The 26,339-nt window shown below is 46.6% G+C and overlaps 1 protein-coding gene across 7 annotated transcripts in view; it reads left to right on the forward strand.

Annotated features, from left to right (window-relative positions):
* The window catches only part of kcc (solute carrier family 12 member kcc), a 436,470-nt gene that overhangs the window by 341,819 nt on the left and 68,312 nt on the right, over positions 1-26,339 (forward strand). For 5 of the 7 annotated variants that reach the window (XM_065424384.1, XM_065424386.1, XM_065424383.1 and 2 more), the window contains 5 exons: positions 18,641-18,787; positions 20,090-20,144; positions 23,294-23,424; positions 24,332-24,567; positions 25,812-26,020. In XM_065424384.1, coding sequence (XP_065280456.1) covers positions 18,641-18,787; positions 20,090-20,144; positions 23,294-23,424; positions 24,332-24,567; positions 25,812-26,020 — 778 coding nt within the window. Of the gene's footprint in view, positions 1-18,007; positions 18,027-18,640; positions 18,788-19,548; positions 19,638-20,089; positions 20,145-23,293; positions 23,425-24,331; positions 24,568-25,811; positions 26,021-26,339 lie in introns of those variants that run through there. The other 2 variants (XM_065424388.1, XM_065424389.1) reach the window with 2 other exon arrangements.

The raw sequence follows: 26,339 nt of genomic DNA on the forward strand, positions 1-26,339 counted from the left end.
GCTTCCCTCAACCGTGAGAACACCTGTTTGAGGTGCGATACGTGTTGTTCCCAGCTGTCCGAAAAAATGGCCACATCATCAAGATAAGGTAAGGCGAACTCCTGCAAGTCCTTTAGGACAATATCCATTAACTTAGAGAAGCTAAACGGCGCGTTCTTCAGCCCGAAGCTGAGTGCGAGAGGGCGAAAAGTGCCTACAGGCGAGATGAATGCGGCATAGCGGCTGGCACTTTCTGAAAGGGGAACTTGCCAGTACCCCCGCACGAGATCTATAGTTGAAATGTATTTAGCAGCGCTAACTCTTTCAATTCGTTCCTCAATGTTGGGTATCGGGTACAGCTGATCCCTAGTGATGGCATTTAACTTCCTGTAGTCAACACACGGACGAGGGTCCTTGTTAGGGGTTTCTACGAGTATTAGCGGTGACGTGTAGTCACTCTCAGCGGGCTCAATAACTCCCAACTCTAGCATGCGCTGTATCTCTGCCTCCATAATCTCTCTCCGTCTTGGAGACACCCTGTAAGGTTTTGATCTTACTGGTTCGGTAGAGGTCAGCTCAATTTCATGCGTTATCAGTTCGGTTCTACCCGGCCGATCGCTGAATCTGTCGAGATATTCCCCTAACACCCCTTTTAGCTCATCTAGCTGCTCGGGTTTTAGAGCGTGCGAGCTTACCGAGTGTTCTACTACTTCTTCTAGGCCGATTTCAGAGTTGGAGGTCGCCCTATATTCGTCAAACTTGGTACTAGTGCCATCCGGCTCTTTGACGGTATAGTTAACGACTCCGCTCCGCTCTACATACGGCTTCATCAAATTACAGTGATATATCCTCACTTCCTTCCTGCGACCGGGCATTCTCAAAGCATAGTTAGTATCTGAAAGTTTGTGCAACACTTTAACGGGCCCGTCCCAGTGAACTTCAAGCTTGTTCTTTCTTGAAGGTTTGAGGATCATTACCTGGTCTCCGGCGTTAAACGTACGAAGCCTCGCATTCTTGTCGTAGTAGAATTTGGCGTTCTTTTGAGCTAGTGCCATGTTCTTTCCGACTAGTTCTTGGGTTGCGCTTAGCCGTTCCAGTAAATTTAGCACGTATTCAACCACGGTTGGACTCTCCCCTCTTTCCTCCCACATCTCTCTTAACATTCTCAGTGGAGACCGGAGTGTCCTCCCATACACTAGTTCTGCTGGTGAGAACCCTGTCGCCTCATGTGGAACCGTTCGCAAAGCAAACAACGTTGCCGGCAGACAGTTCTCCCAGTCCTCCTTGTGCTCGTAACAGAGCGCACGCAAAACTCGCTTAAGCACCGAATGCCACCTCTCTACACTGTTTGACTGAGGGTGATAGACAGAACTGTGTATTAACTTTACCCCGCACTTTTGCAAGAATGTGGAAGTCAGTGCGCTCGTGAATACTGACCCTTGATCTGCCTGAATTTCGGCTGGAAACCCAACTCGTGCAAACACTGTCAAAAGCGCGTCTACTACTTCGGTGGAGCTGAGCTCTTTCAAAGGGATTGCTTCTGCAAACTTGGTAGCCGGACACAGCATGGTAAACAAGTACCTGTAGCCTGATTTTGTTTTTGGAAGAGGCCCTACCGTGTCTATTACAAGTCGTCTGAAAGGCTCTGTTATTAAGGGCACTACCTTCAGTGGAGCTTTCCAAGTCTCTCCTGGTTTACCAGAACGCTGGCAGGCGTCGCATGATCTTACAAAGTTTTCTACATCTTTGAAACAGCCAGGCCAGTAGTATTCCATAAGCAATCTTTCCTTTGATTTGTTTATGCCTAGGTGGCCGGACCACCCATTTCCATGACAAAGACTCAAAAGGTCCTCCCTATACTTAGTAGGTATGACTAACTGATCTAAAATCCTACCCTTTCGATCTCTGTAATGCCGATACAACAATCCTCCTCTCTCATGTATCGTTACGTTGCGCCTAGCAATGCCTTCTTTAGCTGTGTCATGTAATTTAGCTAAGCTCTCATCATTCTTTTGCTCAGCTGCCAGTGACTCTCTATCCACGCGTAATAGTTGATCAAAGTTCTTTGAGGCCGGTGATAATAACGACCCTGTCTCGCTTGTGAGCGCGTCTGCTTGCTCTTCCTGCAGGCTAGAACTCTGACACTCTAGTGCTACGCTCTCATTGAGCTGGTCAGCTGGCAGGCTCTCCTCAACTGTTCTTTTGTCCCTCGGGCCTAGCTCGGATTCGGGTAGTGAAGTTATCCCCTTTTCTGCTTCCGCTGGAGGAGCTTGAGCATTTTCAGCCGAAAGCGCCGCGATCTTACGAGCTTGGCCTCGGGTCAATGCCTGTACTATGCCCTCTCCCAGTTTGAGCCCTCTGTCACGCAGTAACTGATTCGAACGATTCGAAAAGATGTAGGGATACTGCAGTGAGAAAATTTTGGAAACTGCAGCCTCAGTCTCTAGCTCCCCGAATGGTCCACTGATTTTGACTTTGGCCATGGGCAGACACACGCTGTGTTCTTCTACAACCTGTTTTATCCATGCTACTTCTCCGGTGAAGTCATCTACCATCACGTAAGACGGATGGACAATGTCCAGCGTAGCGGCACTGTCTCTTAGCACTCGGCATGGTTTTCCATTAACTTGCAGGTCGTGGAGATATGGACTTAAAAGTTCCATATTCTCATCTTTTTCCTCCACGTAGGAAAAAACTACGCTAGACTTCTCGCAGTTTACAGCTATATGTCCCAGTTTGTGGCATTTGTAACAGCGAATTGGTCTAACAGATTCGAATTTTCTTTTCTGTTCTTTTTGTGCGGTTTCTCCGTTAAGTTTCTCCTCGCTCTTTTCTGCGGGCTTTTCCGCCATGTCTACAGGCTCGGATCGTCTAGTGTGCGCACCCTTTTTGAACGGAAATGGTTTCCGCGGTCCATTTCGACCGTCCCAGTTTCCCTCCTCGGCGTTCAACTTTCTACGGGTTGCGTACTCTTCGGCTAATTCAGCCGCCTTTTCCACAGTGTTTACATTACCTCTGTCTTGCACCCACAGTTTCACAGCTTGGGGGATGGTTTTGTAAAACTGCTCTAGACACATGCATTCAATGATCATGTCTCTGCTGTCGTACGCTTCCGCGCTTTTAAGCCACTCGACTAGGTTGGCCTTTAAGCTATATGCAAACTCCGGATAGCCCTCGCTATCTTTCTTGCCTGTGCTCCTAAACCTTTGCCGAAAAGCTTCGGCTGAAAGGCGGTATTTCTTCAGGAGACTAGCCTTAACTTTTGCATAATCATATGCATCCTGCACACTCAATCTGGCGATTACTTCCGCCGCCTCACACGGCAACATAGACAGCAACCGCTGTGGCCATGTACTCGGACCGAAGTTCATCTTCTCGCAAGTCCTTTCAAAATTGCTTAGGAACAAGCCTATGTCGGTCCAGACCTCAAATGGCTTTAATAGCCTGTCCATGCGGTACGATTCTGCCTCACTTGATCGTCCCAGAGCGCCTTCACTTCCTTGAGACAACTCCAAACGTTTGCTTTCAAGTTCCAGTTGCATTTTTCTTAACTCGCGATCTTTATCGCGTTCCTCTCTATCTTGTTCTTTTCTCTCTCGTTCTTCTCTCTTTTTCAGAAGTTCAAACCCCATTTCAATTTCTTCCTCACTGGCCTTTTCGGAAATTAGCTCCAATAATTCCGATTTGAGCATTTCCTTGCGTACATCTAGGCCCAGTTCCTCACCAACAATCAACAACTCGTCTCTCAGCAGTGTCCTTAACTCCATGACTGCTGCTTTACTGCCTTGATTCTGCTCTCTAAATCTAGCTAGGAAAACACAACCTAGCTAACACACAACAATCTAGCTTCCCTACTGTTCTAAACAGAACAACCACAAAATGAAGCCTAGAGAGTCAAAGCAAAAACCAAGCACTCACCGCAGATACAGCACCATGTCGCAAAGTCCATCTCACCGCTGTCAGCCAGTTGTCAGGATTGGGGGCTCAATCCCATCGTCCGTGGTCCTTTGCCAAGATTGGATTACGGCATGAATTCGAAGGTAGCTGGCCCATGCCGTCGTCCAAGTTATTTACGCTGAGATCGTTGATGAAGTGAAGAACTGCTTCTCATCGAGAACGAGGAAAAAGGGTTTATTTACAGAAATTAAATCAGTCTAACATGACTGCTTGAGAAAAAGAGTATCAGTCCAACATGACTGCATGAGAGAAGTGAATCAGTCTAACATGACTGCTCAAGAGAAGTGTGTTCAGCATTCGCACAACCACAGTTTTTATACACTCGATCCGCCGGCCATACGAGGCGGCGACTGTTCGTTTACTCATCACCAACTCGCCGCTGCTCTGCAGATCAGTTTACAGACACAAAGGCACACACATTCCGATGCCCAAACGACGGCGTTGGAGGGGTGCCGTTCCGGGAACTATCGGTGCCGATCGAGGGTCGCTCGTTGTTTTGCGTCATGCCGAAGCGTGAGAAGCCCCAAAATACGTCGTTCCCGCGGCAGCTTGTCCATGCGTGTCAAATCAGCTCCGCGTTGGGGAACTCCGGAACCATTGTTCAAACACCGAACTCGTTCCGTCACAATGTTGATGGGGCGGGTGGAAGGCGGCGGATTCCAGCACAAAGGCCGCTTCTTCGAACGCCTCCCAGCTGCAGCGACGGTGAGGGGGAGATGCGCGTCGTGTCGCCCTGTCGTAACTGTGTGGCAATCTTGTTTTGCAGCTCGCCATTCTTAACAGGCGCGAGCGGAGAAGCCGGAGGGCAGTGCGCGTGCACGCGTAATGGTGGCCACACGAGCGGGCATGGCCTTTGCCTGGGCTACGCAAATAAAGCGACTGCTGATTTCTAAATACTGTAAGTTTTATTGAAATCAAGAGGAACAGCTGCATGACACACCGCACTATCACATCTTGATTTCGCCAGCCGAGAGGGGAATGGGAGCAGTTAACATCTTTGCCTACGCCTCCGCCCTGTTGTCAGACTAAACGCCGCACGCAACAGCCGCGTCAGATCAGGAAGGAGCTTTGCGCCGATCCTCAATTTCTTGCATGCGTAATCATGTGAACGACAACTAAAATTTGGAGTCGGATATAGGAGGTTACCTCCTTGCTTCGCGAGACGCGACGCAAGGAGCTGAGAAGTTTCGTCTTCGAGAGGCTGCTTAAAAAATGCTGGAAAGCATCGGACATAGAGGACACTGTTAATTTTATCGTCACGGAGAAAACCGTATGCAGAAAGCGGGAATGCTCCGTTAAGGTGGCCGCCGTGGCTTGCTTCGTACAGGTTAGCGCGATTTGAACGTTATCTCGCGAGCGTCGACCGGCCTAGCTTCCCATGCGCCTAGGGGCCCGTTTTGAAACAGTGAAAATCTTTGTTTATAGTGAAAGCTTTCAGTTTACCAACACGCCCAACAAATGGCAATGCTGAAAATCAAGATTTCGCATTCTTCTCTCCCTCGTTAGCTGTTCCATGCTGCAACAATCACCCTTGCGACGACTTTTTGGGGGTTATTGAACATTTCTGTCTCGGAGGTAATGGCGTTACACACGCCAGATGCAGCTTCGAAGCGTTCAATTCCTTATAATACCGAAGAATACGTTGCGCGCAATACCATCACTGCCTGTTCCCTGAAGAAATAAAAAATCAAAAAGCGCCTTTCTGGGATAGGAGTGACCGCAGCTTAAGGAACAGCAAAAAGAGTGAGCGAAACTGGCCTGATACCGCCCTCTCCTTGAAAGAGGTTCCTGGGCTGTGGCGTGGTCCTTGTTATTGGTCAACGCTCGCGCGATAACCTTCAAATCGCGCTAGACTGTACTGGCGCTACACGCTGTCGCTCTTGGCCGGCCCGTGTGCACGCGCTCTCGCCCTTGCAATAGATGAGCGACCATTTCTTTGCCTCATTAGCATGACAACGAGCCCCCGGCACGAGCTCCAGATAACATCGATATTCACCGGCTGGCTAGGTCCTGCTATTGATGAAAAGGGTCCTTTTAGGTAGACGTTGCGCGCGGAAAGCCGTGTATACTCAGAATTGCCTGCTTTTAGAGCTGCATTCCATGGGTGTATACACTTTTCTTTGCACTACATGTCCTTAGGGATAGACTATGCATGAGTTCTCATTTCTGCCTACCAGCGGTGCCCCAGACTTGCCATCGTCTACAAGACAAAGCTTTACCAAGCTCGAGACTTAATTGCTATCGAAGCAAACTTCGTTCAAAACTGAACAATTCTGGCCACAAGCCAACCGCATCATGTCCCATAGGGTTGTAGCAGACCGGTGAAGACATTCCCCGCAGTGTCGCGGTTCGTGCAATTGCAATGGAAAAGCACTCAATGGTTCACAGCCTCGTTTTCTTTCGTTTACTTATATATATACATATATATATATATATATATATATATATATATATATATATATATATATATATATCTTCGTGCTTCTGTCCTGCGACTTATTTTCACGACAGTGGCAGATAACCCTTCGTTCTCCCAACTTGTTTATGAGCCAATTATATTGTCAGTCTAGACTGGTGGAAATGTGTTTTCCTAATTCAGTGCCTGCTGTTCCGCAATGGTCACTCTGCGATAGCGTGCTTGCGGAAGCCTGCTAAAAAGCACTGTCTCGTGAAACTTGCTTTACATAATAGAGAGTTTTAGAATAGGGGCCCCAAACGCTTTGGGGCCCCAAAGAAATAGCGTCGAAGCCACTGCGCATGCGCGAGACGCGAACTGCCTTTGGGTTTTGCGTTGGGAACGCTATTGCACCGATTTAGCGGGAGCTCAAATAGCGTTCCCAAAAGCTTTGCGTCAAAAACATGGCGGCACCCATCGAAGCGGCGGCTCTAACCTAGCACCAAACTGGGTTCGATTCGCGGTAACGCGTGAAGTTCGCCAGCTAGGAGAAATGACTGCAGTTATCGCTTTCTCTCAACTAGCGTGTGTTATGAAGATAGATTCATTAGACGGCGCTGATTCCGAATTCGAGTGTGGATTTTATGGCTCGTAGTCCGTAGGTGAAGGCACGTAAAGTTGGTTTTGTTGCTCAAAACTAAGCACAACTAATTGTTTGCTGCTTGAAGAATAACCTCTAAATTGTAATTAAACGCGAATACAAGCATGTCAAAATTACTATTCATATCCTAAAATAGTATATTTTATTTAATTATTTTTAATCGATTTTCTTAGACGCCGCAGTGGCGCTGTCAGCGCAAGACGCTATCCGCAAACGAAAGCCCTATTCTGAAACTCTTCACTCCTGCGTGCCCCAACGCTAACACCCGCAAAGCTCTTTGGGGCCCCAAAATATTGGGGCCCCTATTCTAAAACTCTCTAATTACGGTTGCCGATGTCAGTAGCAATGGTCACGCTAAAGGTATTGTAATTATCCCAGGCGCTATTCGTTCTTGCACACCTATGGCCAAATTCACAACGCTCTTCGTTCGTAATTACGTGCTGTTTGACATTGGCTGATCGCGTGCGACAATTTTACGTTCACGGACACGTTTGGCTCACATTTGCTTGTACGAACAGTTCTAATGCACGAACTCTTTGTGAATTCGGGCCCTGTATTCTGGTGAGCACTTTGTGAATAGCGCATTGAACTGCACCTGCACGGCAAAGGGAAATTAGAAGGCGACGGCACACAAGCTGCTTCGAATAAATAACGTTTAAATACACAGAGCAGACGGACGGACAGAGAACTTTAATTAGGTCCTCAGGTACGCTACCGCTCAAAGCGGGTGAGCAGCGAGCCGCTCCCACGTCGTAACGGGTAGGCCGAGCCTCGCCGCCGCGTCGTGAGCCCTCTGGACGGCCCTGAGTTCATGTATAAGGTCTGAGCTCTTGAGCATGGAGCTACATTCCTCTTCGGTAGTGCGTTGAGGACGGGGCACTGCCAGAGCATGTGATCTAACGTACAAGCGGCGCCACAATCTGGGCATGTTGGATCAAGGCCTTCGATAAAATGGCTGTGGGAATAAAGACTAGTGTATGACCTGGTATGAAGCATGCGGAGGATAGATGCCTGTGCTCTAGAGAGCTTCTCGTGAGAAAGGGGGAAGACCCTCCTGCCCAACTGACGTTTGAGGATCTCATTAAAAGTGAGGAGAATGTCCCTAAATACCGCTAGATTGGAATCCGAAGATCCCCCAGGCTGCCCAGCGCGGTGAGTTAGTTCGCGCGCTCGGACGGCGGCGATCTCGTTCAGGTTGGCCATGGGGACCAGATGTGATCCGAGGCGAGCCGTAAACCAGGTGATTGTGTGAGGAGAAATGTCCCTATAACCTAAAATGCGAGTTACTTCAGCTGATACCTATCCGAACGCAAAGGCCCTGACCGCTGCTCGTGAGTCTGTGTAGATCTGTTGCTTAGAATCGTCAAGGAGAGCGAGGGCGATAGCTACCTGCTCAGCCTTAGCAGGAGCGGCGTTTCTGATAGACACGGAGTGGAGAACATAACCTGTGTGTCAATCGTAACGGCCGAGGAATTGGCCGATCGACCGTACTGCGCCGCGTCTACGAAGCAAGCAGACTCTGAGTTTGCACGAACGTCTTTGAGCAGGGCGTCACCCCTGGCCCTCCGCCTCCCCTAATTGTGCTGTGGGTGCACGTTGCGGGGAAAAGCAGACACCGTAATGTAAGCCCTTTGTTCCTTATTGAGATGTTTGCGTTCCTCTTGTAGAGCTGGACTACACCCTAGGACGGCCAGCATGCTCCTGGCCGCGGCCGAGGAGCAGAGCCTGGCCATCCGTATGCTGTGCCTCGATTATCTCTTCCAAAGCGTTGTGAATACCCAGTTGCACGAGCCGGTCCGTGCTAGTACGCGAAGGGACCCCTAGCGCTCTCTTGATGCTCTTGCGGATCAGGAGATTGAGCTTAGTCCTTTCGTGACTCTGCCAGCAGTGCATGGCAGCAACGTAGGTAATGTGGCTCATTAAAAAAGCGTGGAACAACCTTATTAAATTGCCCTCCCTGAGGCCACCTTAAGGGTTGGGGACTCTAGTGACAAGCCGAACCATGCTTTCCGTTTTAGCTGTGATCTTGATGGTCTACCCATCAGTGTCATTAGCCTCTATAAGCATGCCAAAAACTTTGATGACCGCTACCCTAGGGATGAGAAGACCAGAGCTGGTGCTAAGCTTTATATTGACGTCCCAGAGGGAGACCCAACCCTTAGGTTTGACACCCCTTGGGTCTGTACAGCAAAAGTTCCGACTTGCTCGGAGAGAATCAGAGTACGGTTCCACTAAGGAAAGCCTCGGTGTAATCCACAACCTGTTGGAGTGCCTCTTCTACTCTACCCTCGCTGTCGCCCGTACACCAGACGGTGATGTCGTCGGCGTAAAGGGTAAGCTGTATGCCCTCGACTTGCGAGAGCCTCTTGGAAAGCCCGCAGAGAGCAATGTTGAATAAAAGTGGTGAGAACACCGAACATTGTGGAGTACCTTTGGAGCGAAGTACGAGGGGTTCTGATTCGAGATTCGTATCTTAATCGTGGCTCTTCTGTTTTTGAGGAAGGAGCTGATGAATGCATGGAATCAACGCCCCAAGCTAAAGAGATGGATTTGAAAATATTCATGTGCGAGAGATTGTGAAAGGCTTTCTCCAGGTCGAGTCCCATGATAGCCCTGACATCTCTCGTCTGAACGTCGATAATGACGTTTGATCAACTTTATAGTATCCTGGGTCGAAAGTGCCGGCCGGAAGCCAACCATGTTGTGTGGATGTGTTCGGCCACCTTCCCTATACAGGATGTAAGCGATATGGGCCTGAGAATAAACAGACACGGGGGGAGTCCGAGTTTCGGGATAAGTATGACTGACGCCAGTTTCCACGATTCCGGGACCTATTTCCACACCCTGTCAATTCCGTCCGCGAGAGTTCGTATGGAAGCATCATCCAGATTACGAAGGAGCCTATTAGTGATCCCGTCCAGACCCGGGGCCGAGCGCCCATTCAGTCCCATGAGGGCCTCCCTCTCTTCAGCCGTGCTGAAAGGTTCGTCTAGAGGCTCCGCATGCGAACCCTCGTAAGGAGGATAGTCGGCGTCGCATGAGAGATCAACCGGCAGGTATTTTTGCGCGAGTATTTCGAGTATTTCTTGGTCTGAGTCTTCCTGTTTGGGCACATGGAGAATTTTTTCGATTGCCCCCTCTGGTTGGATTTCGAATTTGATTCATTGAGCAGGTGCTTGAGCAAGTTCCACTTGCTCCCCGTGCGCATCTGGCCATCAACAGAGTGAGAAACCTTGTCCTACTGTTGCCTAGAGAGCGTCTAACAGTGTTCCTCAATCTCGTGATTCAGCTCAACAATCTTTTTGAGGAGCCTACGGTTGAGCTTTTATCCTTTCCACCTGACTAGAAGGGCGTTTTTAGCTTCGAGCAAGCGCGCTAGATGGCTGTCCATCCTATCGACCTTAAGATCAGTAACTAGGGACTTAGTGGCCGCAGCCACATCCTCTTTGAGTTGTGCTACCCAGTGGTCGAAAAATTCCGGTGACAGGCGGTCCTCAGCAGCCTGCTCCCCGATTTTGCGGAAAAGGTACCAATCCGTGAATTTGAATTCCCTTGGGGGCCTGCTCTGTATTTTCATCGAGGTGGCGAGAATGTAGTGATCACTACCGAGAATTTCGTTAAGGTTGTGCCAGCCTACCGATCCCGAGTTCGCCACAAAAGGGAGGTCCGGAGTGGTGTCTCTGGAGCATGAATTGCCACTTCTGGTAGGGAAGAAGGGATCAGTGATTAGAGTGAGGTTGTGGTCCGAAGCCATAGATCTCTACCCTTTGCGTTAGTGTGGGGATATTCCCACTCCTGATGCGGGGAATTAAAGGCCCCGGCACTTATGAGTGGGGCCCCGCCCGCCTTTCCGACTGCCTTGGATATTAGCGACGTGAAACGTTGTCTCAGTCCCTAGGAGTACTGTAGATGTTGAGGATGAAAAGGCTGTTCCTGAGATGCCCGTTTGTATGACCTCGATTAACAAGCGCTCAGTTTTATGGTGGTTCAAATAAAGATCGTGAACTATAGTGGTGAACTTCTTCGAAACAAGGCTGCAGAGGCCCCTTTTATCCTGTCCGGAAAGACGGCGAGACCTATAGCCCGATAGGCTGAATGAGCCCGTCAACGTTTCTTGGAGTAGGATAATGTGTGGCTTGTTAGGGTGAGAGCTAATGAATTGATGAAAGACCGTTTTCTTACGCTGGGATCCACAACACTTCCATTGCCAATTTACGATGTTACTAGGTCGACCCTCCACGATTCACAATTTCAATGGATTTTCCCCTGCAGCGAACCTCTAACCGCCGAACCCAACGACCCAATACCGACCGCGGATTCGAGCGCTCCGACTCACGCCTCGCGAAGGAACCTGAGCGTATTCCTCAAGTCTGTCTGAAACTCTCTCTGTCGGTCTTAAGTTCCTCATCTCGTAAGGGCTTTGACAGGGCTCTCTTCTTAGCGGGCGCCCGGCTACAGGCGTCTCCAAGGGGATCTCAATGGGCGTGTCTACCGTCCTCGATGGGGGAGCTGACTGCGAATGCGGCGACGTGGCCGCTAATTTTAGTTCACCTACATCTGGTTTAAGACGCTCAAAGGCGCTCCTTAGCAAAGCGTTTTCGCGCTCGAGTTGTGCGATCTCCTAGCCGCGTCATGCTCTGGCAGAGGTGATACTTCCCTCATTGCCGTGGATAACGTTCCCTTGACACAGTCCTTGACACAGTTGGCCCAGCGATTCTCCCCAGCAGACGGTGCTTGTAGTCGAACGGCAGGTGGTCCCGTGGATCGCGAACACTCCCTTTAGCGCTGGACGAAGAGCGTGGCACTTTTGACGTGGATCTGCTGTGGCTTCGCATCTAGTTGTCACCGGTCGGCGCAGGTAGTTTGGCGCGCTGTCGTTCGCGTCTTCTTTTGCGAACCACATGCGGTACTTTAAATCGCTGCTTGCACAGCTTGTCCGCTGTAAGGTGAGGCCCTCTGCACAGGGCGCACTCGGAGGTGCACGTGTGATCCTCGGACAGTGATGGCTTCCCGCAACTTCTGCAAATCACGTCCTCGGGCGCCGGGCAGACGTCGGCCTGGTGGCCTAACCCTCCGCATGCGTAGCATATATACGTTTGATGGCGAGCGTACACCGTAACATACTTGGCCCTCACATGACGTAGTTGGGCACCTTCAGGCCGTCGAAGAGAATGACGACCGTTGTAGTGGTCTTTGTGCGCTTGACCTCCAGTGCTCTAAGGTTTCTTGGTTGAACGATCACGCTGCTGAGCTGCTCTTGATTAAAGTCCAGGTCGACGCTTCTGACGACCCCCTTACACGTGTTGTCCGGTGCGGCCAAGTAAGAGCTGACCTCATAGCTGGCCATCCCGACAATGATTGCTTCGATTCTAGAATATGCTCGGGAATTCTTTTCAGCCGGCGTACTCACGAGAATGATCTGCACACGGTTAGGACACAATGTCGTCGGCTATTTCGGCCGGGCTAACTTGTGCTGCCACCGCCAGGTCTTGGGCAACTTTGATTTGGCTAACATTCTTGACGCTTTGAAATGGCCGTGGTCCATCCGGACTGAAGGGCACTCTTCGGGGGTAATATGTCTTCCCCTTCGACTTCAACTTGCACAATTGACATCGTTTAGGAAAAGCACGACCGCACGGGGGGAGAGTCCCCTACGCAGCGCTTTCGCCGTGGGAGTAGGCCGGACTGGTCAGGCCTAGCGGCCGCTCAGCGTGGTCTGGCAGAAACGCTCCAATAGGATCACTGCAATATCACTGCAATAGTGATCCTATTGCAATTCTGCAATAGGATCACTTACCGAGAAAAGTCCGATATCGGCGTGATCCTCAGAATAAACTGCGTCGAAGGACGTAAAGTTCAGCCACAGGAACCACATATTTCCAAGCGAAAGAATTTAAAGTATCGGGAGCCGATGTGTGCACATTCGTGCTAGTCGGCTTCTTCTTCCGCTTTTCAAGTACGCAGAACGAAAAAAAAAAAGGCTTTGGTTTCACTAGTAAGCAACGGATGAAAAAATGCTGCACCATCGGTGCACCATCGGTGACCGAAGGCTCCGCCTTGAGGGCGAGGGTGCGCATATCACTCCGGCACCTTTGTTCCCTGAACGCAATGGGAGAAATACCCTCGGGCGCACACGGCTCACTGCTCCGGAGAAAGGAGAGGAAACGTGTTAATAGGAGGGTTCACGCTTGTCTCAGTCGACGCGTCTCGGCTCATGGAATGGCCTAGCAACTAGCTGGTTCTTGGGCCGATTGGTTTGGGCGGCCAGCAACGGCCGTAACGAAACGGCGCAGAACACACTTCCAGGGAGTTTCTTCGTCCCACCGTCGTGGTCGGCGGCCCGGTGTCATCCATCAACCACGCTGTCTTCCTTCAAACGTGTCACATCATAGTGCCGCCACTGGCCTGACTGATGGAATGTACTGTTAACTTCACAAAGCTTAAGCGATTCTCAGGAAATCGAAAAGAGGTTCGAAGGTCCTTGCCCCCGCTGGCCGATCGTAACAGTGCACGTTAAAGATTCCCAGGTGGTCGAAAGCAATCCGGAGACTCCTCCCTACGGCGTGCCTCATAATGAGATCGTGGTTTCGGCACGTAAAACTCCATTAAAAAAAAGAAAATAGATAAAAAACAAACCACAGCGTTCGCGGAGTCGCATAGTGCGACGTATTAACGCTCGAGTTGTGCGGCTGTCCCTCATATATGTATACCCTGGTGCTGCTTACACGCGCCCATGGTCGCGCGTAAGGCAGGCTAAAAAAGACAGACGCGCCTATGCACAGTACGCGAGAAGCAACGTGATAAAGGGATCGGAATTCGTCTTCACACCGCAACGCGTATTTTCTCTCTCTCTCTCTCCCGCTAGTACAGCCGACATTCGCGCGGGCGTGCGAGAAACTGCGTGCGCGATCGTCGAATTCAGCAGACGTGGCTTGTCTGCGTTCGTTGCGGAAACGGCATCCTGCGTTTCTCTCAGTCGCCGGCCCGCGCAACGTGCTATCTCCGAACGCCGGCCGCGGGAGCTGATAAGAGCGCGGGTGCCGAGGCGAGATTCTCGCATTGTCGTTCGGCTCTTGGGAGCGAGTTGCCCCAGAAAGAAAATGGGCAACCGCGTGGGAACAGAGCGCGGCGCGCGCGCGTGCGCTGTACGAATCCCCGAAATTCTGCTTTCCACGCGAACGATGCCGACCTGTGGGCGCCGTACGGCACCAACGTTACTGGATTGTACGGCACAACGCAGCACGCCGCTACAGGGCTCTTGCTGACGGGTGGCGCGCGGCACAGCGCGCTGCGGCTGCTGCGCGGGGTATGATGCCTCTCGGAGCTCGAGGCTTCAAATGCGCTCATCGCATGGGAAAGGCAGAGGATCAGCCGCAATGCATTAGACACCGTAATCCATAAAGTGTCGGGCGCCCCTCTACAGGACTGCAGAAATCGGCTTTGAAATGTCGAACGAGCAAAAATTCGCCGCAGAAAGACGCGCGTTGAGAATCCATGCAGGAAGCCCTTGCAAAGTGGTGTATCATTTTATCTAGTACACTACAATCGTTTCGCCTTAGTGAAGCAGTGTTGGTAACATAGTCGGAAAGTGTAAATTTAGCGTGTTTTTAGTCACCTTAACGAGAACTTAGTTTTTTTGGAATCTTAGCGACTTCTTCTGTAACCTTCTATAGCGAAGCTATATATATAGCTACCCTCCGGCGGTGGTCGATGCCCGTCCGTCTACGCGTCGCGTCGACACGAAAAAATGTTCGTCTCCAGTTTCTCGTGAATGCTCTGTAGCTCTCAATCTAATGTAGTTATCTTGGGGAAAAAATCATGCTGAAATTGGCCGCTAAGACCACTCTGCCATTACGCCAAGTTTCATTTACTTGTCATAATTAGTTCACAATGAAATTGTAAACGTTACAGAATCCCCGTCTGAGGGGCTGTCAATGCATGGCCTTCTGCGGGGAGAGTATGGTTACAGAAAACGGCTGCAACTCTCGTTTTATCGAAACTATCCCGAACCAAACCTACTGAAATCGGCCGCTAAGACGACTCTATCATTACACTGAGTTTCATTTACTTTTCTTAATTATTTCACAGTGCAGTTGTAAACGTTCCAAATTCCCGTCTGCTGTCAATATATGGCCTTCTACGGAGGGAGTATGGTTAAAGAAAACGGCTGTAACTCTTGTTTTATCGAAGCTATCTCGAAACAAATTATATGACAATTAGCCTCTAAGACGGCTCTAACATTACGCTGAGTTACATCTACTGTTCGTAATTGCGTATTTTACAGTGAAGTTGTAGATATTGTGGAATTCCAGTCTGCCATGCGGTGGTACTTACACACGTCACTACATCAAAAAGAGTAAGAATAAATTGCTCCACAGTCAAAAAATATAATAATAATAATAATAATAATAATAATAATAATAATAATAATAATAATAATAATAATAATAATAATAGCTATATATACATAGATGCATTGACTGAGGTAAAACACACCACAGCCTCGCTGATCGGCCTTCTTCACAGAGTGGAAGGGCTGATTATTTTTTTATGGACGTAAAGAACTAGTAAATTACCCTGGTAAAATTCCTCAAGGGTCTTTGGTTGAATTAAATGCCTCCTCCACATTTTATCCGAAGGGATAAATAAATGATATGCGCCTTCATTTGTAGCTACGTCTAAAGACATACTCACGCAAATGGGTGCATCAAAGCTCCTTTGTTTAGGCCTGTGTGACCGTCTGTGACTGCCTCAGTGATCTCAGTGCCTATGGTGTTGGGCTGCTGAGCACGAGGTCGCGGGATCGAATCCCGGCAACGGCGGCCGCATTTCGATGGGGGCGAAAACACCCGTGTACTTAGATTTAGGTTCACGTTAAAGAACCCCAGGTGGTCGAAATTTCCGGAGTCCTCCACTACGGCGTGCCTCATAATCAGAAAGTGGTTTTGGCACGTAAAACCCTATAACTTAGTTTTTTTTTTGTTTTACTCAGTGATGAACGCTTGCGTGCGTAACAGTGCAAGCTGTGAACTCCTCTCCTCCTTCTCCTCTTTCCATCCCCTTTCCCTGTGCATGGTAGCCTACCGGGCTCAGTCTGGTTAACCTCCCTGCCTTTCCCTTGTGACTTCTCTCTCTCCTCTCTCTTTATTTGGGCAAAGCACAATCTTGAGATTTGATACCGATATTATTTTTTTTAATCGTGTGTTTTCTTTTTTCCTGACATGCTCGGAATTTTGTCGTTTCTGTTTTAACTGTTCCTAGACGTATTAATTGTTATTTTTTAATAGGTTAAAGAAAAACAATGAATACGTCTAGGAACAGTTAAAACATCGAAACGACAAAATTCTGAGCAAGTCATCATCACTTAGCAGTTTTCACTAAAAATGTAGCGTTTTGAGCGGCGACCTGGCGACTTTGTCTAAACCAGCATTTATGCGAAATGATTAATGGCGTCAGCGAAGTTGTGCTGAAGCGAAGTTGTGCGTTGATGAGGGTATATTTTATGTAGCACAGATGGCGCGCTCTCAGAAAGGTAGACCGCCGGAGTGGCTGAAGCGCAAAACGCAGATCGACCAGCATCATTCAAAGTAGCCACCCCCTCTCCACGCGGCTTGAAGAGATTCTATATTTAAGAAGAAAAGAAATATACAGTTGCGCGAAAAAAAAAAAACGAGCACAACACAAGTTCACAGGACTGGCGCCATGAATGCAAGCGCCAATCATTGTGTACACAGTTCGTTCTTGTTTTTGTTTTTTTTTGTTCGCGCTAGTTTTTTTTTTTCTTAGATAAGAACCAACTCGCCCAAGAAAATGTTTTGCTAAACAAAGTTGTACATAATAAGCTGGATTGATGGGGAGAAGATACGGGGGCACCCATGCATGCGCAACTGCTATGCGCGTCGTAAAGAAAGCCAACGAGTGTGTTTACATCCGTGTTCGGCGCCTACCTCTCTTATCATTTAGGGCCGTGGCGGATTTCAAACTTTACAAACGAAGGAGCACGGTGTGGCCGATTGCGTTTTTTTTTTTTCGATATGCATGCGGACTTCGGTCTTTCGAAACAGAATGGATAGCGCTGCTAAAGCCACGCAATAAATCACGCAGTTAAATCACTTTTTTTTCCCATACTTCGCGGGCTTTCTTTCAAACCACCTTCAAAATAAAACGTAATGAAAGCAACTTCATTGGGTGTTTCTGAGCACGTTCTACAACTTTTCAAATATGACTTGGGCCCTTTGCCCGGGTCCGTGAGCGAACGCCGTAGAACACCCTTTTCCGGGGGTTTCTTTGCTCCCATTGGTCCGTGAAGGCGACAGTGAACCAGCTGACTATACTCGGTCCGCCAAACGTGTCTCGCCTTGCGGGTGCCGGTAATCTGGCCAGACTAGGCCAAACTGAAGTTCTTCTGCCACATTTCACGAAGCGATTCGTCGCAGGGGCTAGGAGAGGCTAGAACCGCATGCCCAGAGCCGCATGCCCAGATACCTACACCAGACATAACGCCCTGTCGAGGGCTAGTCTCGCTGCAGCCGACGTTATTCACCCATCGCACGCTTGAGAGCAGCACAATAACAGGGCTCAATCGCCCCGTCACGTGGTCCTTTTTCATATTTCGCGGGCTTTCTTCGGAACGCGGAAAAAAGGACCACGTGAGATATATTGTGTTGGAAACAATTTATTGAGCGGTTTCTCAAGGTGCTCTACAACTTTGCGTATCATACTTGTGGTCTGCAGCCAGTACTTAAAAAGTTGATTAATTAAACATAACTATAATCCGTTAGTTAAGGGTAAATTAAAAAAAATAGCCCCAGTAACTCTAGGCCAGTGCCAACATTATGCGTTCGGTTCAATACGCGTCCGGAGTGCCTTTCATTTTTAAACCTCTGGCTCAAGTTATGTGGGACAACCTGTATAATGTAACATCGTGTAATGTTGTGAGAAGAGGACTTGAATTCTGGTCTGCAAAACGACGAGGAAGGTTTATGACTAACGCTATTCTGTGCGCGTTGGCTCAGCCATGAAGAAGCTAATTAAGTATACCTACTCTTCTTTCCGCGACAATGTGTGTGTGTGACCCTATACATTCAGCCTTGTCCGAGTTACCCGAATGAATGGCGTAACCTCGAGGTCGAGTATATTGGCTCGCACCTTATCTGTGTTTCATGCCATTCTGAGTATTGGGATCAGGCCATGCTGTTGCAGTCGGACATAGGTAGCTTTGCACGTGGGCTTATGCGTGCCAGGTGGGCTGGAGCTTTCCGCCCATTATTTTATTGTATGGCGTTTTAAAGCGAACCCTCCCGGACTTTCCTGACCGTGGCTGCTGGGCATTGTTGCTGTCTTGCTGAATAGCTCACACTTAAGAATAATTGAATTACACGACCGATGCTCTAAACATTAGGCCACAATCGCATGTATGCATCTATCGTGCCAACTAGCTCCTCGGGACGGTCGCCCCGTGTGTCACATTGCGTAGTATGGAATGGGTGCACGCGCATGCGTGCGCGCCAGTTTCCTTTGACGCCAGAGACGTAGGAATGAAATGGGCTAATTTCCAGCACTTCATTAACCGCTTCGCGGAAGGTTGGCCTCGCATTGATTACAAGATTTGCGTTGTATCTGCATATTTTCTTCTTTTTTTGTTACAGAAAGCCAATCTTGGGACGTTGGCGGGTGTTTACTTCCCTTGTATCCAAAACATCTTCGGTGTCATCTTTTTCATCCGTCTCGTCTGGATAGTCGGCACAGCCGGCGTCCCTGTCGCCTTCCTCACCGTCTTTATGTGCTGTTGTGTGGTAAGTAGGTTGCCGCCTCTGATCGAGACTTTCTGTGCACTTAGCGACTTGCACTCCCTTATTTCTCTTAGTTTTCCCTTACGTAGCGGTAAGTCGGCTCCGTAGCATTGTTTATCTTTCTACAGCGAAGCCCGCTTGCCGTATAAGACGCATCCACATTCGATGAGCAGAAAATCATGACGTCTCTATACGTAGCGGAATTTTTAAAAAAAGGATGTAACAGATGGACACGTTCTTTTCGATCTTGAATTATGCATTGCAGCTTAAACCGTACGCGTCTCACAGCAAGCTGGCGAAAATTCACCGCATGCGGTAAATAGAAAATTTGTATTTGAATTTTTGAAGTACAGCAGTCTGGGCAACGCTGACGCGTGACTAAATAAAGCTCGTTCTGTGTGGTCGATGTGCGCGGTTTCGTTTTCGCATTTGCGTCTCCGTGGTCAACACGAGATGCGCTCGCATCGGGGTGCCCTATCGCGTGCGTCCGCGATGCACTGCAAGCAATGCAAAAGCCTTTGGGAACGCTGTTGCAGTCTTTCCTTAAAAAAAAAGAAAAAAAGGTTATATAATGCAACTGTACACGGTGCTACCAAAAAATCTCTATTGTTGAAAATGCCGTATCATATGCGGCAAACATAGTGATCGTGGTACCTCATAGTCGCGCATCATTGTCGTCCTCGTCGGGCCACTGGCCTATCATTGCTGAAAAAAAAAGAAAGAAGAAAGAGGATATGGCTCTGGACGTAATATTGCTCAGAATTTGTATCGAAGAAGCCAGCTTGCGCTCGGAGAACAGCAGTGAAGCAAGGGATTTCTATTTCTTCTTTTTCTTCGAATACAGAGAATAAAGGTAAACTATTTACATATTTGCAACAGGGCGACTTTGCAAAAAAAATATTCATAGTTTGCTAGTGGAGTGGCTTCGTGGATATAGTTTGTCACCTGGCCCTGCACACCAGCATTGTTAGGCGAGAGTTGCGAAATAAATAAGCTGCGAAAAAAAGCTGTCCTAATTAGCTTTCTTTCCTGGTCACCCGCAGCTTCCTTTGTTGCTGTTTGCTACAACTAAATTAAAATTCAAAATGGGCCGAATTCAAAATGCACAAGAAATTAAATGGGAAAACTTGTTTGCATACTGGTAACTTTATGCGCAACATAATTGTCTCTGTAAATTGAATGAAGTGAAGTTGATTTAAGGAAAATCTGCTTTGTCATGCTTATATGTGCTCTGCTGGACTCTTATTCCTCCACTTTAACACCACATCTCGTGTATCCATTTTCAATTCCTTTTTTTTTTTTCAGACATTTACGACTTGCATTTCTTTGAGCGCTATTGCAACCAATGGAATTGTGCCAGGTAAGCCTTCTGTTTTGCAGATTAGTTTTTTTTATTACAGAACATAGCAGATTAAAGGCCAACTGCAGCAAAACTTAGCATTGCACAAATAGTTGTAGTGATAGCACAGCTACAGAAAAGGCTTGAGGAGAAATTTTGCAAACCAAATTCAAACTAATGCATCAGAAGCAACTTACAAAGATTCACGCTTTCCATACTAAAACTGGAAGAAGCACTGCCATTACAGCTGACGGGAAGTGATGCAGTACCTACACAAACTGACGTGCCTACTCTCTGCTCCACCCATACACAACGCACCTTGCAAGATAATAAGATACCAGTGGGGGGAAGGGCACACCATGTGATTCTGTCATTGGTGTCATATCCGCCTTATCCTGTAACTGCAGAGCACACCATTAGAGAGGCTGGTTAATTTTTATGGGGCAATCTCAGTGCTCTTAATTAACAATTTTTGTGGTTGCTAGCCTTACAGGTTTGTCGCAATTTCTTTGGTGACATCTACTATCCATTTTTTACTAATAAAGATCAAGTGAGATTTCATTGCAGTAGGCCTTTAAATGTTAAAATAGTCTTGAAACGCACCTTGAACATAAGCTTACCTATGGTGTGCATGTGGTCACAAACATTGGTGTCATATGTACTTTCTCCTCAACTCAACAGAGAATCAGAAGTAAGGTAAGGCATACAGACATTGACACCAGAGAACCAGACAGCACAAATGCCATTATTCGCGCACAGCTTTACTTGCACTTAACAACACATTTAGAAATACCTGCCATCATTTCTAGGTTTAGAATGATAGAGTCATGATGCAAGAGTGACAAAACTGAAAAGCCACATACGACTTTTCACGCATCAGTGCACAGTTTGAGGGAGAGTACTTGGTCAGGCAACAATTTCCACTCGTGTCATATACAGACTTGCATTTTTCAAAAACTTGGATATAAGTCATTCTCTAAAGCTATACATATTTCAAGTAACAATAAAATCAATAAAAATGCTGCTGGTTAAATTTTACATTCCACAATGTCCATAACTACCTCCCTTTCAAAGATTTACACCAAACACACTGATGTCAGATTAAGCTGTTCGAAAATGTTTCACTCCTATCGCCCTTTGAATAGGTCTCTCTGGTTTCCCACATAATTGTGGCCACTTTTGGCTGGAATACTTAAGTGTAATGAATGGCAGGAGTGCAGCAATTTGAGTGGTAGAAAGTGTGAATCAAGCACCTACAGCAAGTCACACAGGTAGAGTAAACTGTCTGTACATGGAGGAGAGTTTGCAGTGTAGAGTGACATGGCAGAAAACTGCCCTGAGGCAGTAGAGTTGCACAACTTTTAAGCATAAACAACATGGTGCAAGTTGAGTCAATCCAGCACAAAACTATTCATGCCAACAGCCACATCCAATACCTTTGCAACAGGTTCCAACAAGTTCCAACAGCCGAAGCATCCACCTTTCAGACATGTCACACCATGTGTCTCCTGCTTAAGTGGGCTAGGAATGATGATAGCAGATTTTGAGAAACACTGCCAATACGAAATGTTTTTAAAAAAAGAATGTTGCAGCAACTTATTCTTCGCTATGTTTCTCTTTCATACTCATAACATTCTGCAACTTCATGTGAGGCATCTGAGACCTCTTTATGTTAGCATTGCTTCACAGAAGTGCTGTTGTGTGGATGGGGGGCTTTGTTTATTAGAGCACTTACATTAAGTTTTCAGCTTATGGGATCTTGCACCACCATCTACTCCCCCTTCAGCCAGCTTTACAGTATTTGTGCGAGGTCGTGTTACTTTGAATTAGTATTTTACATAATAGGGAAAATTGGCATCCACCTGGACTGTAGCACAAAGCTACAAAGCTACATTTTATATGCTGATCGCACAGATGGGTCACTCAAATTTATTTTTTCTGATTTTTATATCTTTAGTAATTGCTTTTCACATTAAGTTGTGCACACAGCAATACATTCTTGCTGTGGATGCATATAATACATTTCTTTGCGCACCACTAGTTTTGTGTAGCCAACGAGAAAAGTAGCTGCTGGTTAGCTAAACTGGTAGCACAGCTGTGCTTAATCACTCTGGCCATGTGTTCAGCCTGTGGACCTGGGTGAACTTCTATTGAATGTGTGCACTTTCCCTTATGGCCAGGCTGGTTAGTTAAGGGGGTTCAGTGATGTATTTTATTAAAACGTTGCTCCTCTTTTTGCATAAGTATTGCAATGTGTGGACCCTATGTTGTGTGAACTACTAGGCAAGTCATTTATATCTTCTGTCTTTCTCATTCTTTTTTTTATTCTTTTTTCCTGAATAATGTCAGGATCGCACATGTGGTTGATCATCTTGAAATTTTAACAGTGATAAACAGGATGAGAACAGAAGAAAAGGATGCACACAGCACTTTGTCTCTCTCTCTCTCTCTCTCTCTCTCTCTCTCTCTCTACATTGAATGCCTTCAAGGGAAGCTTTGACAGAGGTTTCATAAGGTTGAACTGGCTTTGATAAAACACGGCCTCTTTTTTCGCTATTAGAAATGTTCTCATTAAATCCATGAAGCTATCACCATTTGGTGCCAGCAAGAACATTACAGCATTATGTACATGCAACACTGGAAACAGTTATAAACTAATAAGCTTTGTCTTAAGCAGCAACATTTTCTTTTTTCTATTTCTGGCACTGGCACTTTGGCATACTTAACAAGGCATATTATGGTGATCCTTATTATTTTAAGTTCAGTAGCAATTAGAATGTCTTTGGTACATTTTCAGGTCACACAATATCCATGCTTACACACTGGTGGTGGAGAACATTGAAAATACCTCATTTAGATTTTATTTCTTCCTGGATAATAGATTTTTCCAATATTTTTTTTTGTACTGATGAGCTTCCAGTGTCAACGAGCACTGCATACATGCTCACAAACATTATTTTGTGTTCTTTTGAGCTGTCTGTGGCAACAGAGTATAATAAGGCCTTCCAGAAAATAGGGCTGTTTGCATATTCATAGTGGATACAATGCTTGGAGAGAGAGAGAAAATGTCTTTATTACTTTTCTTAGCCAATTTTTCTGGTGACCTTGGAACCTGCTTCCTGGGTGCATTCTGTATTGGAAGTAACCTTGTATTGAATGGTTTGTTGCAGCGGGTGGTTCCTACTTTATGATCTCGCGATCCCTGGGTCCAGAGTTTGGAGGTGCAGTGGGAATTCTCTTCTACCTAGCCACCACCGTGGCAGCAGCCATGTACATTACTGGCGCTGTTGAAATATTTCTGGTAAATATTTTTTGCCATTGTATTACCTCCATATCTAGGTATGGTTGTAAGGAAGGGTTCTACGGGGTGTGACTGTAGAAGTAAAATTGTAGTTGTGACTGTAGAAGTAAAATTGTAGTTCAGCAAGCAGTCATCCCTGTGCAGTAAACATTTTTCTTGAGTCCTTTCTAGGCTCGTTGAGTTTAAGCCTTCTTGTACAGAACTTTTGGCTCTTAGTGTTTGCTATGTATCAAAAGTACTGCCATAAACATGATTAGTCAAGTGCTCTGGATGTGCTCATATATGTATAACATCACTACAGTTTTCAGTTCGAAAGCTCCTTATTTAGAGCATCATTCTGTTTATTGCGCTATACACAAAGGACAAAATAATGAACTTGACACAAGTGCACAATCAGTTGTGCACCTGTGTGTCAGTTTCTTTTTCTTTTTTTTTTTGTCCTTCATGTAACAGTGTAGCGCAGTAAACGAAACAATGTCATACCAACTAGCCCCAGTCAAAGCCTTATTTCCAGCAAATTGAGTGTGCCTTCAATATGTCTGCAACTTTCAGTTAATGTGTGCCACATTATGCACTGCTTAGTGAGTAGGCAGGCAAGCAACTAAATACTACGCATAACCATCCATTATGCACTGCAGGTTTTTTTCCTTTTCTTTCTTTCTTCTTCCTCCTTTTTTTTTAAAGTATACTGCATGGTAACTCTTTGATAAGTGCTTGAGGTGCTGCATGGGATACAAAATGACAATAGGGCAGTGGAAGAAAGGTGACTGTGCCTTATGCCAATTTTACTTATTTCACCATCATCTTTTTAGCAAAGGCCCATTTTTATCTTTAGACTGTTGAAGAATAAAGGACAAGCAAACACTATATCATGTTGTCTATGCTTTATTTTATTTTTTCCACACAGAATTATCTGGTGCCTGAGATGTCTTTGTACGGAGACTTCCGGGAAGATCCAGAGGTCATGTACCACAACTTCCGTACCTATGGCACCATCCTGCTGGTGCTGATGACCTTTGTGGTCTTCATTGGTGTTGCCTTCGTCTCCAAGCTTGCGCCGATTGCCCTCTTCTGTGTTCTCGTCTCCATCACTTCTGTATATGTGGGAGCCTTCGTCAGCTATGCTGGAAAGCCAGGTGTTGAGTAAGTCTCAGAAAAAGGCCTGGCAGACTTGTGCAACCTTGCAGAATGACAACCCAAATTCCAGAAAACGGTTTGTGACAAAGAGGCCCAACATGTTCCTCTTATAGCCTGGTTGTCTCTTCACTGGCAAAGAGACATTTTTAGCTCCTGTGCAGCTTTCTTGCTGCCCTCGTGCAGCCTCCTCTGTACACCGCATGGAGCCACAGCTGTTGAGCTGACACCAGTGGCATTCAGCACGCAACCACCCATAATGAATTGATACTTGTGAATGGTTGAATCCAAGTGTAGAGGTTCTCCCATATATAGGTGCAAAGTTTCAAGCAGAAATGCTGAGCCATTTGCTTGCAAAAATAAGTTTCCTAAACTTCACTGCTCAATGGAGCATATTAAAGGCTCGTACATCAATTTGGAAATTTTCTATGGTATCCCAGCGCTCATAAAACTTCTATATTCAATGTGTTCCTCCTGATGCACACTTTGTTACTATGACGTTTCATATTGATACATATAGTAGTTTGTATACGCCAAACAGTTTAGTCACACGATAAGCATCAAGAACTCCAAATGTTGGGAAACTTGATAATTTTTTATGGTTTAACTTTGAAATGTCTCTTGTTTGGCTCTCTCAAGGCACACTTTATTCCTACCAAGCTCCATCTATATACGTGTGAGAGGTCTGAAACGACACTTTGTTGGATACCCCAAAGAGCTCCAAAGCAGAATTAACAGATCTGATAACTTCCAACAATGCACCTAACAGCCTCACAAGCTTATACTTTTTCCTGCACATTACCCTTCACATTCTAGACATTCCTCCAAATTTCATTGCGCTAGCTGCGATGATTCTCTCAGCATATTTTTGTTGACATTAAGAGCAGGCATTTTGGAGTACACATTCTTCACCAAATCTAGTCACAATAATAGCTTTGCTGTAAAGTTACATCAAGAGGGTTTATTATGATTTAATTCAATGTTGATAATAGCATTTCCTCAATGCATCAATATGCATGCACTTGTTATCAATAAACTGCCTTAGTTTTAAATCATTTTGTGTGGTACTATCACTGCAGAATTTTGCATCTGTTAGGGCCTGATTTTTCACTAGCCTTTCATTGCATCATCTTTAAATGTTGCATCACTTGGTTTTTATGCAAAAAAAAAAAGAACACTTTTTACTCTCGTTTGCAACTCTGTCTAGGTCTTTAGCACTGTCCAAGATTAACTACGCACATTTGTGATTGCAGGATTTGTGTTCTGGGTGATCGCATCCTGAGTGGTGGAGATTACAACTGCACCAAAGACCGCAACGTTTCCAACTCTCTTTGGCATATTTTCTGCAAAGAGAATGAAAACAAATCACTGGAAGAGGACCACACTTGCTACCCGTATTTTGAGGAACATGAGGCGCACACACGAAGTGCGCTGCCTGGTCTGGCCAGTGATGCCTTCTTTGGTTAGTTTGTTTCTCCTGATTTTTCACCAACTGTGGTAAGGTTCCCAGCTGTCTAGCATAAGTTCTTTCTGCTTCTTGTGGATATGAATACCTCCCTTTTATTGCACACAGGCAATGAAACACTGAGAGCATTGTTTTATTGCTTGTTTCCTTTCGTTGCCTATTCCACATTTTATTAGTGTCTGGAACGGTGGAGACAAATTTATGCCATTGCTTTTTCTTTTCATGGTCAGTAACTATGGTGCAGGTGAACAAACAGGTGTACATCTGTATTTGTAGCCAGTAGTACTGTGCATCTGAATCGTATTTTATAATGTCA

This window comes from Dermacentor albipictus, chromosome 1 (genome assembly GCF_038994185.2).
Source record: "Dermacentor albipictus isolate Rhodes 1998 colony chromosome 1, USDA_Dalb.pri_finalv2, whole genome shotgun sequence".
Taxonomy (NCBI): Eukaryota; Metazoa; Arthropoda; class Arachnida; order Ixodida; family Ixodidae; genus Dermacentor; species Dermacentor albipictus.